The 17,903-nt window shown below is 34.4% G+C and overlaps 1 protein-coding gene across 1 annotated transcript in view; it reads right to left on the minus strand.

The window, feature by feature from the left end:
* The window catches only part of MND1 (meiotic nuclear divisions 1), a 105,198-nt gene that overhangs the window by 76,694 nt on the left and 10,601 nt on the right, over positions 1-17,903 (minus strand). The window contains exons 2-4 of the mRNA XM_074229107.1: positions 17,021-17,086; positions 14,641-14,698; positions 10,680-10,828 (exon numbers count right to left, since the gene is read on the minus strand). Coding sequence (XP_074085208.1) covers positions 10,680-10,828; positions 14,641-14,698; positions 17,021-17,086 — 273 coding nt within the window. The remainder of the gene's footprint in view (positions 1-10,679; positions 10,829-14,640; positions 14,699-17,020; positions 17,087-17,903) is intronic.

Genomic DNA, 17,903 nt, shown 5'->3' on the forward strand with positions numbered 1-17,903 from the left:
AGACATCTGGACTAACGTCTTCCTTTTAGAGATGAGAAAATCAAATTCCATTAAGGGTATTCCTCTCTCTCAAAGTATTGATCTCAAGTCAATCTATCACCTTTCACTGATCAATGACTTTCCTCCAACCAAGGTGGCATCATTAGGAAGCTAGTGAGTGTCAGGGTGGATTTTTTTTGGGGGGGGGGGGTTTACAAGGCCCTGGGGTTAAGTGTCTTGCCCAAGGTCACACAATTAGGTAATTATTAAGTATCTGAGGACGAATTTGAACTCAGGTCCTCCAGATGCAGGGCCGGTGCTCTATCCACTTAGCTGTACCCCAACCTATTTGCCCCCCAAGGCCAGATTTGAACCCAGGACTTACAGATGCAGGTACAGGGCTCTCTCTCTCTACTGCTCCAACTAGCTGCTCTCTATGGAGAGACTTTTGGTTCTAGTCTCCCCCAGTTTGCCAGAGGGGTTCTACTCTCAACTTGGTAGAGGTCTTCCTCACTCTCCCAGAATTGCTGGAGAACCAGTGGGGCCCTCTGGCTGTCTCCCTTTATACTGCCAAATGACAGACACATCTCTGACATACAACTGCTTGGTGAACCCTTTGATTCCCGTTCTTTTGGAGAGATCTTCAGGGGGTACATACTGCAGTGCCCTCACATCCACCACCCTCCTTGTGATACATCTTTAGTTCAACAGAGGTAGAAATGTTGTGCATCTCACTACCATAAAGCAACTAATGTGTCTTTGTTTTCAGAATGTGGTAAAAGAAACTTCAAAACCCCTCCCCAAGCTAAATAGGATGATTTTCCTAAAAGGCAATGGGATATTTCTAGAAACTTCCTTGGCTCAGAGGACTGAAGACTAAGACTTTCTCATTTCCTAAATATAAAGTAGTCATGATGCTCAGTCAGAGGGGAAGGATGCGTGGATTGTGGTAGGAGTTTGTCCCAGATATTTCAACTCAACTGATTCTCAATGACTATCCTTAGTGGATATCCTAATTTTTTTTTAAATAATTAAGTGAATCTCTTTTTCTTAACTGCTGAATTATCTATAGTGTCTCATTTTGTTCTACTATTAAACCTAAATTGTCAGGGAACTGGCAAGGGGTAAGTTTTATTGTAACAGGTTTTTTGGTAATAACCTTGCCTGTACAGTAAAAGACTGAAGTGGTTTAGATCAGATTTGTTTACCTGGGAAGGACTGAACAGGTAGAAAACACTGACCCTAGAGACCTTCCTAGTCTAACACTGAGTATGCCTTACATCCTCACAGAGACTACTACAAGGAATTACCTGTCCCTATACACCTCAAGCCTAAGTGTTGCCTATTGTGCCTGTGTAGAGGTCAATTCTCTGTTGTTTCCTTGTTCTTTCATTTGAACTCTATATAATTCAAGGGGAGTAGGCCATGTATCTTAGTTCTCTCTGTTGAATAACAAAAACTTCTTTCTAAAAACTTTTTTCAGGTTTGGGCTTGTTCTCAACCAATAATTTTGTGTCAGAATTCAGATCCCTGATGAGCACCCCAAAGAAACTGGAAGGTTCTCCAAGACCATGGATGCTGAATAAATTTCTGGGATCAAGGTGAGTTGGAACCAACTTGAACAGGATTAATTGCCATGATGATAACCTGGTGAGTACTCTGGGATTTGATCAAATACAAAGTTCTCTGGCCTTGACTAGGTTTTGAGCTCTTACAGGGAGGGAGGCAGAAAGCTTAGCCTAGGAAACTGTGGATCAGAGCAGATGAGTAAACCTCCTGAAGGTTCTGGGGGCAGCAACACATTTAGCTTAACGTCTGGTGGATCTTTTCCAATCATATATGGTAGATATCCCCCTAATTCACTAATGGGCTTAAAATCTATTGGCCACCCTCAGCCTGGTTTAGTCTATGACGGTTTCTCTGGGGAGTAGCCATTACACTTGCTCCAGCTTCTGGGAGTGACAGGGTGGACAACAAAGAGGTGGGGGAGTAAGTGGTCCTGAAAAGAGCTTAGCAAGGTATTCCCTGAACACTCCATATACCACCCCACCCTGACTATTAAAGATAAGTCAAGACAGTAGGGTTGTTAGAAGGATTGGGACTTTCACTTCAGAAGCACTCCTTGGGCGGCTAGGTGGCACAGTGGATAAAAGCACTGGTCCTGGAGTCAGGAGTACCTGGGTTCAAATCTGGTCTCAGACACTTAATAATTACCTAGCTGTGTGGCCTTGGGAAAGCTACTTAACCCCATCTGCCCTGCAAAAACCTAAAAAAAAAATAAATAAATAAAAAAAAAAAGCCCTCCTGTTTGCAGAATACATTCACTTTATAGATTTTAAAGGGTAAAACCAAAAACATTGGAACTAATGTAAATATAAGCAGCATACTTTCTATTATTTCTCCTTTTGTTTCTGCAGATTGACAGATGTATTATTTTAGTGTAAGGGAAGAAGTTGATTTAATCAACTTGAGAATGTAAAGAAAACCTTAAAGCAAAGAAAAATAATGATTTGTAGTTTGAGGTCACTGGGCCTTATCAGGTTAAAATATGATCTTAGAAGGATGTTATTCTTTAACACTATTTTCTTCTCTAAGTGATTCAACAGAATGTTATTTTGGGGATAAATTAAAAGTGGTCACCTAAAAGAAATTGAAATAGACTAAGCAACTTGAAATGAAAAATTTATTAGTATAATATGAGAAAATTTATTTAGGAATAATTTGGAGTATTAGAATAATATATGACTGGGAAGTAAAGATGAGATGAATTTAAGAAAAATGAATATAAGAGAAATGTTGAATCAAACCATAACAAGAAAGATGCAGTTTTGAAATTTGTAGGGCGTTAAAGTCCACTAGAAAAGAAAAAAGAATAAAAAGGTTTAAATAGTAGAGATTAAAGGGAAATAAGTGGAACTTTAAAGGAAGTTGGGGTTCATTTGCACTAACAATGTGAATACTGGTTTTGAAAGTAAAGGATTTCAAGCTTTAGAAAGTAGGGCTTAAAAAATTTTGGTCTCAATAAGATAAAAAGAAAATGAGAAATTTTCTTTGTCTTTAAATTTTGGGGCACTAGTTGGAGAAATGTCTGTTAGTGATTTAAGACAGACAAGATTCCATCAAGTTATAATATTTACAAATTGGAAACTATATTAATAAGTTTGCAGTATAGAATAATTTCAATATAGCATACTAAAATTTTGTCTTTTAATGGACCATTTAATGCCCAAAAGGACATCAGAAGGGTGTGTTCCATCTCACAGGTCTCAAAGAGAGAGATGAGAATCTTTGAAAATGAGCAACTTGAAAGTAATAGGCTCTATAATTTGAGGTGCTGGCAGCTTATGGTCCTTAGGAAAAATAAAATTTTAAATACTTCTTGTAATTATAAATTCAGATTTGATTGAATTTGTCCTAAAACTATAATGTAGTCTCATTTAAAGTGTCCTATTAGGATAATTGTGATATTCCTTAATGCAAAATATATCTGATATTGGGCATTAAGTCAATATGCTTAGAAACTTGTATGAATAAGAATTAAAAGTGTGATTGTTTCTTCCAAATTACTCATTATTGACTTTTTAATGCCATTAACATAGAATACCAAACTGAAAGATGAATAAAGTGATTTTCTATGGTGGATGATTTAGAAATTTTGATTTATGTTTTAAAAATTCATAATACCATTATATTATTGTTAGGTTTCTAATTCTCGTATTGTGATTTTGGGGAAATAATTGTATTAAGAAATAATATTAATTTGAAAAATGATACCTAGAGGATGATGCAATAGTATCGCTAGAAATTAATTCTTTTGATCAGAATTCTGTAAAATTATGAATTTAAATTAATTTGGTATAATTTTCTTTATAGTGAGTAATAATAATAATAATAATAATAGTAACTTATGTTTTGAGAAAAGTATGAAAGACTTTTTAAAGCTGAAATGTCTGTTCTCTGGGGACTTGCCAGATTTTCCTTGCCCTGGATCTTCAACCTTAGTAAGGTCATAAAATTTCATCAACTCTGAGAAAAGTTGCCAAAGAAATGTTGTAAAGTTAATGAGAAATTAGAATGCTTTACAACTGAAGTAAGGAGATTTACAAGTTTTATAAAGAATGATTTTAATCTGATTTTTTTACTGCTTATGAAAATTATAAACTCATACCTGGAATAATATGCATTAAGTTATATCTTTGAGCCAACTTAATCTTAACAGACTCCAGATTTAAAGATTTTATTTTTGCCTTGGGTTAATGTGTAAAAGCTTCAGACATGGATATTTGTTAGTCTAGAGGTTTGCAATAAGTAGCCAGTGATTTGGGGGGTTTTGAGGGAACTGTCATATAATAACTATATGTATGAAGCTCCAGAATATAATTGTTCTTAATTTCTAATGATTGATTTCTGCTCCAGGATGGATTTAAATTAGAAAGGATGAATAAGATAAGGCCTTGTATGTGTTTCCTGTTAACTTGTTGCAACAACATGAGAAAAAGTTATTAACTGTGTCTAGCTCTAAACTGATTAGTGAAATTTGTTATTTTAGGCATAATCTCTTGGGACTATAATTTATTTTATTGTGAAATTTGGTTTCAGGTATGATTGTCTGAATTGTCTTTAAACCAACAATCTATCTTTCAAAGGGAGTGTGCTGAGAATGCTGCAGATAGATAGCTGTCTGTCTGACAAGGTGCAGAGGATAACTTTGCTGAGGTAAGATTCCTTTAACTCAGTTAACAGGAAATTCTCCCACTTGGTTAATTTTGAATCTAGCTATGATAACCTAGGAATAATGTGGAATTTTGTTGTTCCAGAATAAAAGTTAACTATGACTCTCACTTGTAATCAAGCAGAACTAAGAAAACTTGTGCTCTAGAAATGATCCAATGAGGTTTTATTTGTGCACAAAACACTCAAAAACATTTTGCATTGATAGGTGAGGAGGCATATGAGGTACTGCTTATTCATAAGGAGCAATTTTGTGCTAAGAGTCAGAAAATATTCACACAAAGAAAATTATTTCAATCAACTAGATAAAGATATAAAATACTGCCTTTCTTATAGGTGGTCTATTTTTACCTGAAAGGAGTAGGAACGTGTGCTTTAAAAAATAAATGATTTAAAATATGAGAAGGAGCAAACAGCTTTCAAATGGGATTTGAGTAGTTTTGGACAAAAAATGAACTGTGGCATATCAAAAATAAATAAGAAATTGACATAAATATATAAAGCTAGTGTCCATTTCCTATATAAATGTTCAAAGGACATGATCAGTTTTAAAAAAAAAAACTATAAAGTTAAAAGGACCATATGGAATAGGCTCAAATATCTAATAAGAAAATGTATAATTAAAATATCTCTAGTTTCACTTCACACCCAGCAAATTGGCAAAGATGATATAAAATGAAAATCATTAATATTGGAGAAAGAGACATAATTACATTGTTGGTAAAGCTGTGAATTTGTCCAAATGTTCTGAAAACAATTTAATAAAGGAAAATTTACTAAAATGACCCAACAATCTTACTCCTTGGCATATACCTGAATGAGGTCAACTACTGAGAAAAAAATAACCCTAACAAAATCTTCAGGCAGCATTTTTTTATGGCCCCCAAACTATGGGTGTAATGGAATAGTACTATACTGTATGACCTCTGGTGTTCCAAACCTCTGATCTCTGATCCTGTGTAAAAAAATGTTAAATATGAGAATTGCAGAGAAACTGGAAAAGACTTAAATGAAATACGACTAAAAAACACAGAATTAAGATTGATGTAATAATTGATTACTTCCAGAAAGCTGATGATGAAATATATTTATCTTTACTCCATATTGGTGGCACAAAATGACCACTTGTCAATTTGCTTTAATTTTTTCTTTGCTATGAAGGAGGATGAAATGATGGATGAAGGATGAAAAGAAGGATGTTGCAATGATTTTTTTTAAGTATTGAAACAAATTAATAAATAAAAATAGAATGGAATTTTTTTAATAAGCTGGGCTCTTTAGTAACTGTGTCATCTGCTCTGAACTTATTTATATCAATAATCATTGCCACAGACTAGCCAAATATGGAAAAGGCTAATAAATATTTTGCCCATTTATGAAGCCAACCTAAATAGTTTCTCAGTAGAATGAATCTCAACTTAGCCATAAAAATGAGACAGTACCCCACATAACTTTCCAAATTTATCATTCTGTGCTCATAGTCAGAAGATTCAAAAACAAAATACTAAAATGTCTTTTAAAGACAACTTTCAACATCTTGTTGCCCTAGTTAGCATAATAAATAGATTTCATCAACTTGCTCTTCAAAACCCCCCCTAAACTGGCGGGTGTGTGTGTGTGTGTGTGTGTGTGTGTGTGTGCAATGATCCTTTATTTTGTGCAATGAACTCCTCTGAAAGTCTGATGGATTCCTCAACTCCAATGCTTCTGCTGCTTGCTGCTCAAGACATTGTCAACCCCTCCCTCAGCGTGGAGGGCTAGAGGGCAAGAGGACCCAAATTCCTCCCAAACCCTTCCTTTATATAGAGCAAGAACTGGACTTTTGTTCACTCATTTTGTATCTCTTGCTCTGCCTGGTTTCAACACCATGGAACAAGATAATCTCATAACCCAGTGATGCAGAGAATCATGGGCATGGGGAATATGGAAATTAATTGGAAACAAAAACAAAAATTTTAAATCTTTTGTTTGCATTGTTAAAAATCTTCATTTTTCTTCTATCCCTTTGTTAAAACACTCCATCTTAACCTAGGGTCTGACCTTGGCCACAATTCTCATTGGTCAGGCAAACTAGATGACTCAGGTGTTGACATATCACCTTGAGACCATCCAGGGCAGACACCAGACACCTCCTCAAAATGGTAAACTCTCCAATGTGGGACTTGGGCAACTCTCAAGACACTACCTCTTCCCAGGGACCCTGAGGAGGCATTAAAGGAGATTCTGGCCCAGGCTCTCTCTTTTTGCTTTCAGACTTTGCAGAGTGTGTTAATCTTGCAGCTGGACTGCAATCCACGTGGCTGGAATTGATGGTCTTGGGTTCCCTCGCTAGATGTATGATCCAATGTACCAAGGATTTTTGTCTAAGAGACTTTTTTGTAGATCCCAAACTCAATGAAATTACTGTCAGGTCATCAGTTGAATTTCAATGCTAATTTGAATGCTATACATAATGCATATGCTAATGTATACATTAGCATATCAAAACCAAATCACTTTTCAATTACTCCAGCCCCAGGCAGATTTGTGGCAATCCTCAATCCACAAAGGATTTAGAAAGAGGGATTGGATTTGGTGGGGTTTTTTTTGCTGGGTTAGTTTTTTTGTGATAGCTATATACAAGGCAGATTGGATTGGGGGTTGGGGGAAAGGAGAAGCATGGACAATAATAGAAAGCAAGTAGTCAGACATTATTCTTTTCCATAATACCAGGGTTTATTTTTTCTGTGTTGGTTGGAAATGTTGATGAGTTATGAGTTTGTTATGAAATGTATTGTTCAACTTTGATGGATGCAGCACCTCTCAGCAGTTCAGAGATTTAGGACAACCCTGGGAGACCTCTAATGGACCAGGCATCCTCACCCAGAGGAAAACAAAACAAAACTAAAACAACCCATAGAACCTGAATGGATGCTATGTTCACTTTTTTTTAAACGTCCTTTATGTTTTCCTTCCTATCCCATGGTTTTCTATATCCTTAGTCCTAATTCCTCATATGAAAAAGTGACTAATATATAAAATAATATGCATATATATAAATATATAAAACATGTTAAACATAAATGATCACTTACAACTTTACTAGTCCGTTCATCACTAAGAGAGGGGAGTGGGAAGGGAGAGTGGTAGAAAAATGTGTAAATAGGCAAGGGGATGGATTTTGAAAAACTTTCATAACATGTAACTGGTAAAATAAAATATCAATCAAAAACATAAATACAGAAATATAACATTCAAGTCTTGCTATGTAAAGCAAGCAATAAAATGGTTATTAGGGTAAAGTTAGAACCTATAAAGTAATCAACAGGGGAATGTTATTGTAGGTGACTACTACCATAATTAAGGAAGATATATTATGAATAATAAGTCTCTATTAAAAGTATTTCCTTTTGGGGAGGTTAGGTGGCATTGTGGATAAAACACTGGCCTTGGAGTCAGGAGCACCTGGGTTCAAATCACTTAATAATTACCTAGCTGTGTGGCCTTGGGAAAGCCACTTAACGCCATTTGCCTTGCAAAAACCTAAAAAAAAAAAAGTATTTCCTTTCAAATAAAATCTCATTATAGCCCCCTAAATTTTATAAATAGAACTATTTCCTTCCTTCAGTATTCAGTGGATGTCTCTTTCTTCAGGATCCTTAGGCAGTTAGGAGAAAATTATAATTGCCATAACTAAGATAAAGCAGCTCAGTTTACCTAGCACACCCCACCTCCAATGGGAAACTGAGGAGATCCATTGATTTGGAAATGGGACAAAAAGAGTCATTTTATCTAGCCCTTTCATTATATTGGAATGTAAGGAAACTGAGAAGTTGAGTTGAGATTTATTTTGGTTTTTTTTAAAGTATCATTTTAAGTTTCATTTTATATACCAATCGATAGCTACCAGCTATCAGAGAATGAATCACAATAAATTTCTATACTTTCTTTTTTTTTATACTTTCTTAAAATCAGTAGACTAGTTCCTTATATGTTTTGGTTCCAAAGATACTCAAAATGAAGTTTCCCTATATTTCTAAAGCAAAAAAAAAATTGTTAGGATAAGTCCTAGAAATTGATAGTGAAAAGAATTGAAAAAAAAATCCATTTACTAATAGCTATTCCAAGTGAGATGAAAGGAAAATGCTTTCCTGCATGAAAAGCTGAATGAAAGTTTTTTTAAGTATCCAGAATTTGGTCAAGGGTAGAAAAAATACACAGAAAAAAGTGCAATGCTTGGAATTAACCCAATAAAGGAAAGAAAGAAAGGATTCAAACTGAGAAGACAAATTCTGACATCACTGTTAGGCTGCTAGATTAGCAGAATCATAATCTTAATGTTTAGCTCAAGGTGTTTAAAAATTCACAGGACATTTTTGGAAACAAATGATAGTACAGAGCTCTGTACTAAAGATGGCAGGCTCATTAAAAATAATTAGATGTGATTGAAAGAAACAGTTCACTAAATTTCTTGTGAGCTCCTAAATCAATGGTAATGAAATTGGCTTAAATGATACTAATTGGCTGCAAATATGGAGGTTTATATAGTATTGCCACAGCATTATATTAAAATAAATTCTGCCTACCATTGGCCCATTAATACAAAGCTTAATTTAGTACAAAACAACTTGAAACATTTATCCAAGATAAAAATTAATTTTCTATCCATAGTAGTTTTAATTAAGGAAAACATGAACACTGAAAAGTCTTAGCTCTCACCTTCAAAAATATCGTGGAATGTAGGAATACAATTAGAAACAAATACTATTTAAGTCTCTGAGGACATAAATTCATTCATAAATGGATGATATTCAGAGTTAGATACATTAATATAACACAATTCCAAAAAATGATAAATCAGAATAAACAAGAATAATACTACTACCAGAAAGCTGGTTAATATAAAATACTAGATTCATTAGCAAAAAAATCTAGTCTTATATTACCTAGCTTTCTAGAATTTTGATTTTGTAAAAAGATAACCCTCCAAAAAATTAAAAACCTTTCAAGTGCAAAGGGCTGAACTCATGAGCTTTCAAAATACTTTCATAGAAAGTCATCCCAAAGGTGACCTTCCTTGAGATCTCTTGAAATCTTTATTATCGGAGTATCAATGGGATGTACAGATCAGCAATCAATTATCCTTCACTTTTCCTATCTTTGGTCCTCTTATCCTATACATATAAGACAATCCTTTATCCAACTTCTGCTCAATTCTCCTTAGTATTACAATAATTTGTTGCTATCTATTCTAATAACTGCTACACAAAGCATGAAAAACAATATAGGTTTCACAGGATATTTCATTTCAAAACACCACAACAAAAGATGCAGCAAAATCCTATGGATTTGATATATCAGTTTCTTACAAAAATAAACGACACATTCCTCCTCCCTCATCCCCATAGCCAGTCATTTTAAAGTAGTGAAGCACAGTGGATAAAGAGCCAGATTTAGAATCAGGGAGACCTGGGTTCAAGTTACTACTTTTGATACACAAATGGACAGTGTAAACTGAGCAAGACACTCAATACTGTTTCTTTTAGATTACAATTTACAGAAAAATTGCCCAATTGCTAAGAGTTCTTCAGTTTCCCACACCAAAGAAATTAAATTTTACAAATTTATTATAGCACTAATGATGTATTAATGTTATACTATAGGACTCTTCTATTTATTATAATATATATATATATATATATGATGGATTTTTTTTCTATTTAAAAAAAATTTTGCACAATAAGTCAAAAGAGGAGACTCCTCCACCAAAATATTGGCAGGTGTTTGGTTTTTTCTTTTTGATTTAATCTTCACCTAGAGTCACTTAAAGGTAGTAATAGTTGGGGTAGGATTTGAACTTGGGTCTTTTCTGGCACTAAACTCAATACTGTAGCTATTCTGCCACCTGCTGTTATCACTGAAAGACATTTTAAAAATCTATGCTCCTTTCACAAAAAAAAGGCCTATTTTTTCTCATAATTCTTGCTTACCTGAGTTGACAATGTCTCCAGTTTTCGTTTTCTTGAATGCAATGCTTTGCTTGGAAAAGCCCAGAAATAATTAGATGTTCCAATCCTCTCAGAGTCTACCATGCCATCATCAACTAGGCTTTGAAGGACTTCCTTTACTGACATAGAAGCTATCAGAAAGAAAAACAGTATTATAAATTTAAATTAGAATCACCCAAAGATAACAAATGAATGGAAAACTCCATAATGGCCCTTAAAGTGTAAAGCTTCAAATGACCCTAGAAAGAGATATGTCTCAAGGCTCTTTTCATTTTCTTAGGATCAGATTTTTATTCAAAAGAACCTAGAATATACTATGGAGAGCCTAAGGCTTCTAAATCAGTTTACAAGTGCCTATATTACCTTTACCATCATTGCCTTTGAATTTCATGAGACACAGGTTGGTTCAGTGGATAGAGGGAGTCAAGAGGAACTGGATTCAAGTTCAGCCCCTGATATAAGCTGGAGGTCTGATATGGGGCAAGTCATAAACTGCAAAGGGAGCCTTGAATCAGCAAAGCTCACCCCAGAGCAAATAGGTGCTTATGTCCAGATTAAGCAAGAGTGGAAGGATCCCCATGAAAGGCAACAAGTAGCACCTGACTACAGCAGCACTCAGAGCAAGACACCCCAGACCAGGTTCTTGGTGGTCTCTTATATTCTATCCCGAGATACTGGCAATGAGCTCTGACAATAGAGCTGAACTTCAAAGAGGCAAAAAAGGATGACCCTAAGAAGTCAAAGTTAGCTTAACAACTGGCTCTCTCTCAAGGAGAGACTAAGTAGGACTAAAGACCTCACTCAAAGTACAGAAAGGCAGTCTAGCCTTGGCACATAACCTTGATTCAGGAAGCAAAGCTGGAAAGGAGTAAATCAAAGAAAACACTCACTAATATCAACAACTATTTCAAATCTAGAGATTACACTCCCCCCCCCCCAAAAAAAAGTAAGTCTATAACAATTTCAAGTTTAGACTCAAAGAAATAAAGGAATTTTCTACAAGGACTACACAGATACTTAGAGCAAATGAAACAAGGGATTTAAAAAAAATGGAAAAAATCTCTGGGAGAAAGAAGTGGAGGGAAAATAAGTAACTTAGAAAAGAAAGGGGGTAACCCCTAACCAGGAAATCAATTCCCTGATAACTTAAAAACAACAGCAATAAAAAAAAGATCAATGACTCCATGAGACAAGAAGAAATACTGAATAAAATCTATAGTCTAAAAAAAAGATAAAATTAAGATGTTTGATTAAAAAAACAAATGAATTGGGAAAGATAATTAATGAATCAATGAATTCCCTTATTAAAAAAAAAAAAACCTGGACACTATACTGTAAGAAATCATAATTGAAAAATTTCTAGATCTACTAAGACCAGAGGACAAAGTAAAGATTAAAAAACAAACTACTAATCACCTCTTGGAATGAATCCTCAAAGGAAAATTTCCAGGAATGGCATAATCAAAATCCAGACTCCTTATGTTAAAGAAACAACACTGTAAACAACCAAAAAGAAGTAATCCAAAACTTAAAGAAACACAATTAGGAATACATAAAACCTATAAGCTTAAAATATAAATCAGAGAAAATCTTGAAAAAAATATTCTAAAAAGCAAAAGATACTGGATTACAACCAAGAATAATAACCAGCAAAGTTGAAAATAAAATATTCAATAGAATAAAGCATTTCTAATGAAAAAGTCCAGAGTCAAGGTGAATCTTTGAGATACAAACATAAAAATTCAGAAAAAATTTACCCAGAAAAGATAAATTTGTTTGAACAACTGAAAGGAATTATTATCATGATAAAGGGTAAAGAAATAAGGTTTCTAAAAACCTTCATGTTTTCAAGAATGCTGAAAGAGATAAACAAGAAAAAAAGAATGATTTGGAGAACAGAGACTGATTTTGTTCTGAGTTTTTCAAGAGGGGAAAGAAAAGTAAAAAGAATACATTAGGATAGAAATAAAGGAGAAATGGTTGGAACCTGTTATTTCTGATAATTGGGGTGTTTAAGAAAAGTATGCAGACATGGAAGAAAGAGAAGAATTGGGCATTAGAGTGTTGAATGAATTTTCTTATCAGTTTGCCTAGTTAATGCCAATAAGCCAGCACAAATAAGAGAAAGGTTTTATCACTCAAAGTGTGAAACACCCCACTATTAGTCGATGGAGAATGTGTCATTCACAATTCTGCTAGTAGTATTACTATATTAAAATAAAACAAAAAACAAACAAACAAAAAGATGTTGTTTTTATTATAGTACAGCTGGCTATTTTTTAAAAGTATGCTTGTTAAAGAGAATGTATATCATTAGCTACAGGAGATAGATAAGGGATGTGTCCTTTATAGTATAGGAAGCTTCACTAAATCAAAAGGAACCGACAGGTTAGATAAAGGCAAAGTACATTCAGAGATTTTGTTTTTGTTTTTGTGAGGCAGTGGGGTGAAGTGACTTGCCCAAGGTCACATAGCTAGAAAGAATCAAGTGTCTGGGGCTGAATTTGAACTCAGGTCCTCCTGACTCCAGGGCCAGCACTCCATCCACAACAACACCTCTGAAATTCTTTGTAATTTTTTTAAACAATTAAGTTTTTTTAAAATACAATTTCAAGGAGGAAAGAAGACAATAAAGGGCACTAGTTATTCCAAATGGTCCTGAAGTTCATGGAAAGGTACACTGCATACTGGTGAAAACAGAACAAAACAGAAATACATTCTCCCCAAAATTCACATTCAATGAGATAAATCTCATTCTTTTCTAAGATGACAAAGGAGGGTTGAATGAGCACACATTCTCACACACACAGAGTTTGATATAGAAATATATATAAAAAGGGAAATAAGCAGGGATTTTAAGGGAGGATAATACTGTGGAGAAAATAGTCACACATAAAATAACATTCTGATGCCAAGAGAAAAGGGAGGTTCATAGTTTCCCAAAAAGCCCCTTTTTTATGTTCTCTATTATGGAAATGCTTTTTTATTAGTGTTGGAAACAACTAGAAGATAACAGCATTGGTTTTTAGACAATATATTTTAAGACAAATTTTTAATCAAATTATAATAGCTATATCCTTCCATAAACCAAGCAAAAAAGGACAACACCAAAAACTGCTCTCACGGACAAATGTCAAGACCCAAAGAGACCAAATAAATCTATCACTGAGAGGTCTAAAGACATCATTTCATTGAGAAGCTGAGATGTCAGTTTTGAAATAGAGTTTGGAAGAAATAATTCAAATGCAACACTGACATTTTCAAATGCTTCATGAAAATTACAGTTAATAATTTTACAGTGAATTATTAATAACTGTCTTGAGCTCCTTTAGCCTTTGGGTTTATTTTATCTTCTCTAGTGCTGCTGTAAAGGACAGAGAATGAACCTTGACTTCCTGAAGACCAGGGATCAATCCTCTCTGATACATATTAATGTGGGACCATGGACAAGTCACACGGATCCTCGGTATTCCAGCTCTCTTTCTCTGTGCTACATAGGTGCTTCAGACCTCTAACAGTGGAGGGTGCTCTCTACTAGGGAGATCTCCACATGGATGGAATCACAAAAGTGATAACAACAACAATAATCTTAGCTAGGACTTGAAATTGCTTTAAGATTTGCAAAATGCTTTACATATATTATCATTTATCCTTACAACCTTGTGAAGTAAATAGTATTATTACATCCATTTTAGATGAGTGAACAGTGTCTCCAAGAGGTCAAAAGACTTGCCCAAGGTCCTAAGTACCAAGTAAATATCAAGAGAAAGAGGATTTAAATACAGGTCTTCTTGAGTCCTTAGACTAAAATAAGAGGAAACACAACAAAATTGCAAAAAAAATAAAAAGGTCAATGTACCAAAAATAAAACACCACACAAAAATCAACAGTAACTTCCTTGAATCTTTAAAGATACAAAAAATAAAGTAATGATGATACTTACTAATTCCTTTCTCTCTGGGAGCAATCTTCTCCATATCTTTCAACTGAAATACATCTTTCTGTTTAAAAGATATAAATCAAACGCATATTTACTTTCCACTTGATCTTTACATTTATGAATCAATCAACAAATATTCAATTAAAATCTGATACTAGGAGCCAAGCACTGAAGTTATAAATACAATGAAAGAAATAATCTCTATTTCCATTCTAACACTAAATTCATACTCTGATTGATTCACATGACTACTGTCATGGATCAGAGAGTTAGAGCTGGAAGGGTCCCCCCAAAGGTTATCTAGTCAATGTCTCTCATTTTACAGAAACAACAGAAGATTGCCCAAAGTCACAGGGCAATAAATAGCAAAGCAAGAATTTAAACCTAAGTTAAATCAGTAAGTATTAATTAGGCATTTACTATCAGTTAGGTACTATGCTATAAACCAGGGATGAAAAAAAGGGAAAAATCCCCTGGCCTCAAGGAACTCACTTTCTAATTAAGATTTTATTTGTTTTTGAGTTTTATAATATTTCCCCCAATCTTACTTCTCCTCCCCCTACCCCACCCACAGAAAGCAATTTGTCAGTCTTTACATTGTTTCCATGTTGTACATTGATCCAAATTGAGTGTGATGAGAGAGAAATCATATCCTTCAGGAAGAAACATAAGATCAGGTTTTTTTCCCCCTAAATTAAAGGAAATAGTCCTTGATCTTTGTTTGAACTCCATAGTTCTTTATCTGGATACAGATGTCACCCTCCATTGCAGACAGCCCAAAATTGTCCCTGATTGTTGCACTGATGGAATGAGCAAGTCCATCAAGGTTGATCATCACCCCCATGTTGCTGTTAGGGTGTACAGTGTTTTTCTGGTTTTGCTCATCTCACTCCGCATCAGTTCATGCAAATCCCTCCAGGCTTCCCTGAATTCCCGTCCCTCCTGGTTTCTAATAGAACAATAGTGTTCCATGACATACATGAGCCACAGTTTGCTAAGCCATTCCCCAATTGAAGGACATTTACTTGATTTCCAATTCTTTGCCAGGAACTCACTTTCTAATGGAGAAAACAAATAACCATGTACAAACAAGACATATACAGAGTAAACTTGGAGGAAAGAGAATAGTATCAAGGGGGACAGAGAAGGTTTCAGCCTTCTTCTATAGCATCCTGTTGCTATAGTTTATGAGGGGCAGAGAAAAATATGTAATTTGAGCAAATTTCTTGAGAAGTCAAAAGATTCTTAAGAATATTTATACAGTTGATACAGATATAATCTGGATTTCTCTTTTCCTTTTTGCCTTTCCAAAGACTATCAAGGACCATTTTATTTGCTCAAAGACCATATGGGGGATCATTACACTTATGAAGTGGAAGAATAAGTAATGATGATTTTAGCTGGTCAAGTTAAAAATGTTAAATACACACACACACACACACACACACACACTAATCACAAACCTCAAATTAATCAAAAAATTATTTGTCATTTTTTTCAAATATATTATCAGACAGTCAAATGTACTATCAGAAGTTTCATGATCTTGTTCCCTAATCTGCATAGATGGCATAATTGTTTATGGAACTGAAGTTTCATTTTCTACTAATTAAGAATGTATGAATTCTTCATGATGATGACTGTCCTTTGTTCTCGAAGAAGACCATGACATCAAGGAGGTGATGTCACAATAAGCACGTGAATTAGATTTGAGGGAGGGGGTGCTGTGCTAAGTTACCAGCCTCACTTTTTCCTTGGGACATCTGGATCCAGTGGCCAGATAGGAATCAGGATGACCAGAGATGATCCAGGATGTGAAATAATCAGGGTTAAGTGACTTGTTTATATCCATTTAGTAAATGATGCGAAGAAGAAAAAAGGCTCAAAGAAACCATCAAAATTGGTCAAATGGCACTTCCTATTCAGAAAATTTGCCAGTCTGTTTTGACTGGGATCCTTTCTTTCTGTATGATCTTTGGAAGTCATTTAACCTTGCTGGGTCTACGAAGACTCACCTTAAAGGCCCCTTCCAGTTCTAAATCTATGAAAATCCTATGTAAAAATCTGTTATTAACATTACTAATAATTGGCTTAGTTATTACTATTAATTCCTCTTTTTTGGGGAGAGGAGGCCTTGGCAGAGAGTCCAGACTTGTGAATACATCTGCCTAAAGAACTCCCAAGTCTGGGTGAACTACCTTGGAAGGTCAGACAACTTTCTCAGAGTTATACAGTTAATATACATAAGGAGATAGGATAAGGACTCATGTTTTTCTGACTCCAAGATTGGCCCTCTAATGGACTAGGTCTCTCTACCTTATCTTGTATTTTGCCAACAGAAAATCTATTGAAAATAATAAAAATGTAAAGAAAATTTACTTACCGTCTCAAAAAAGATCTCCATCATACGAGTTCTCTTCTCTTCTACACTCAATCCTTTTTTCTTTGACTAAAGAAAGAGTATATGCACTTCATGTTAAAACAATCTGCCAAGTGGCTTATTCGGAAATATTATGCATTTTCCTACTTATACTAATATGTATATAGAACATTCCTCTCTTGTCAATTATGGTCAAGATTGGTGACCTTCAGAGTCAATTAGTCAAATAAACATTTAATAAAAAATCCTATTAATTGTAAACTAATTAGAGACCAAATTTGTGACTGAAATTTCTCTACTGTGAATTTCCAAATTATGGTTTCAATGTTTCTATAAATGTTTTGGGGAACACTCTGTAGAATTTATTTTAAGGAAAAAGAAGAATAAAATTCTGAAAGTTATATAAAAACAGCACTTAGACCTTTTAATTACTCTCTGAAAATGACAAATTTATTATTTTAGTTCAAGGAAGTTGATTTTGATGATCAGAAAAAAAGGAAGTTTGCAGTTTAAATTTTAAGAACTAGCTATTATTAACTCTTTCTTGATACTGAAAAGGGGAAGCTTGTTTAAATAAGGGAGCAGCTTAAAAGTAAATAAAGCATAAACTGGAAGAATGTTTTGTGTTTTGACTATATTCTAAAACCAAATCATGTGGTCTCATTTACAGAGAGATACATACTCCTATTAAGATAATTGTGGTAATTCAGAACCCAATGCAAAAATCTGTATGACGTTAAACAAATTACTTCACCTCTGTTTACTTTAGTTTCCTCTTCTATAAAAATGGATAATAATACTAGCAATCACCTACCAGGGTTGTTGTGAGGATCAAATGAAATGATAAATTATTAGAGGCAGACCCATTGGGTCAGGCTAGTTGGTT

The sequence above is a fragment of the Macrotis lagotis genome, chromosome 3 (assembly GCF_037893015.1).
Source record: "Macrotis lagotis isolate mMagLag1 chromosome 3, bilby.v1.9.chrom.fasta, whole genome shotgun sequence".
Lineage (NCBI taxonomy): Eukaryota > Metazoa > Chordata > Mammalia > Peramelemorphia > Peramelidae > Macrotis > Macrotis lagotis.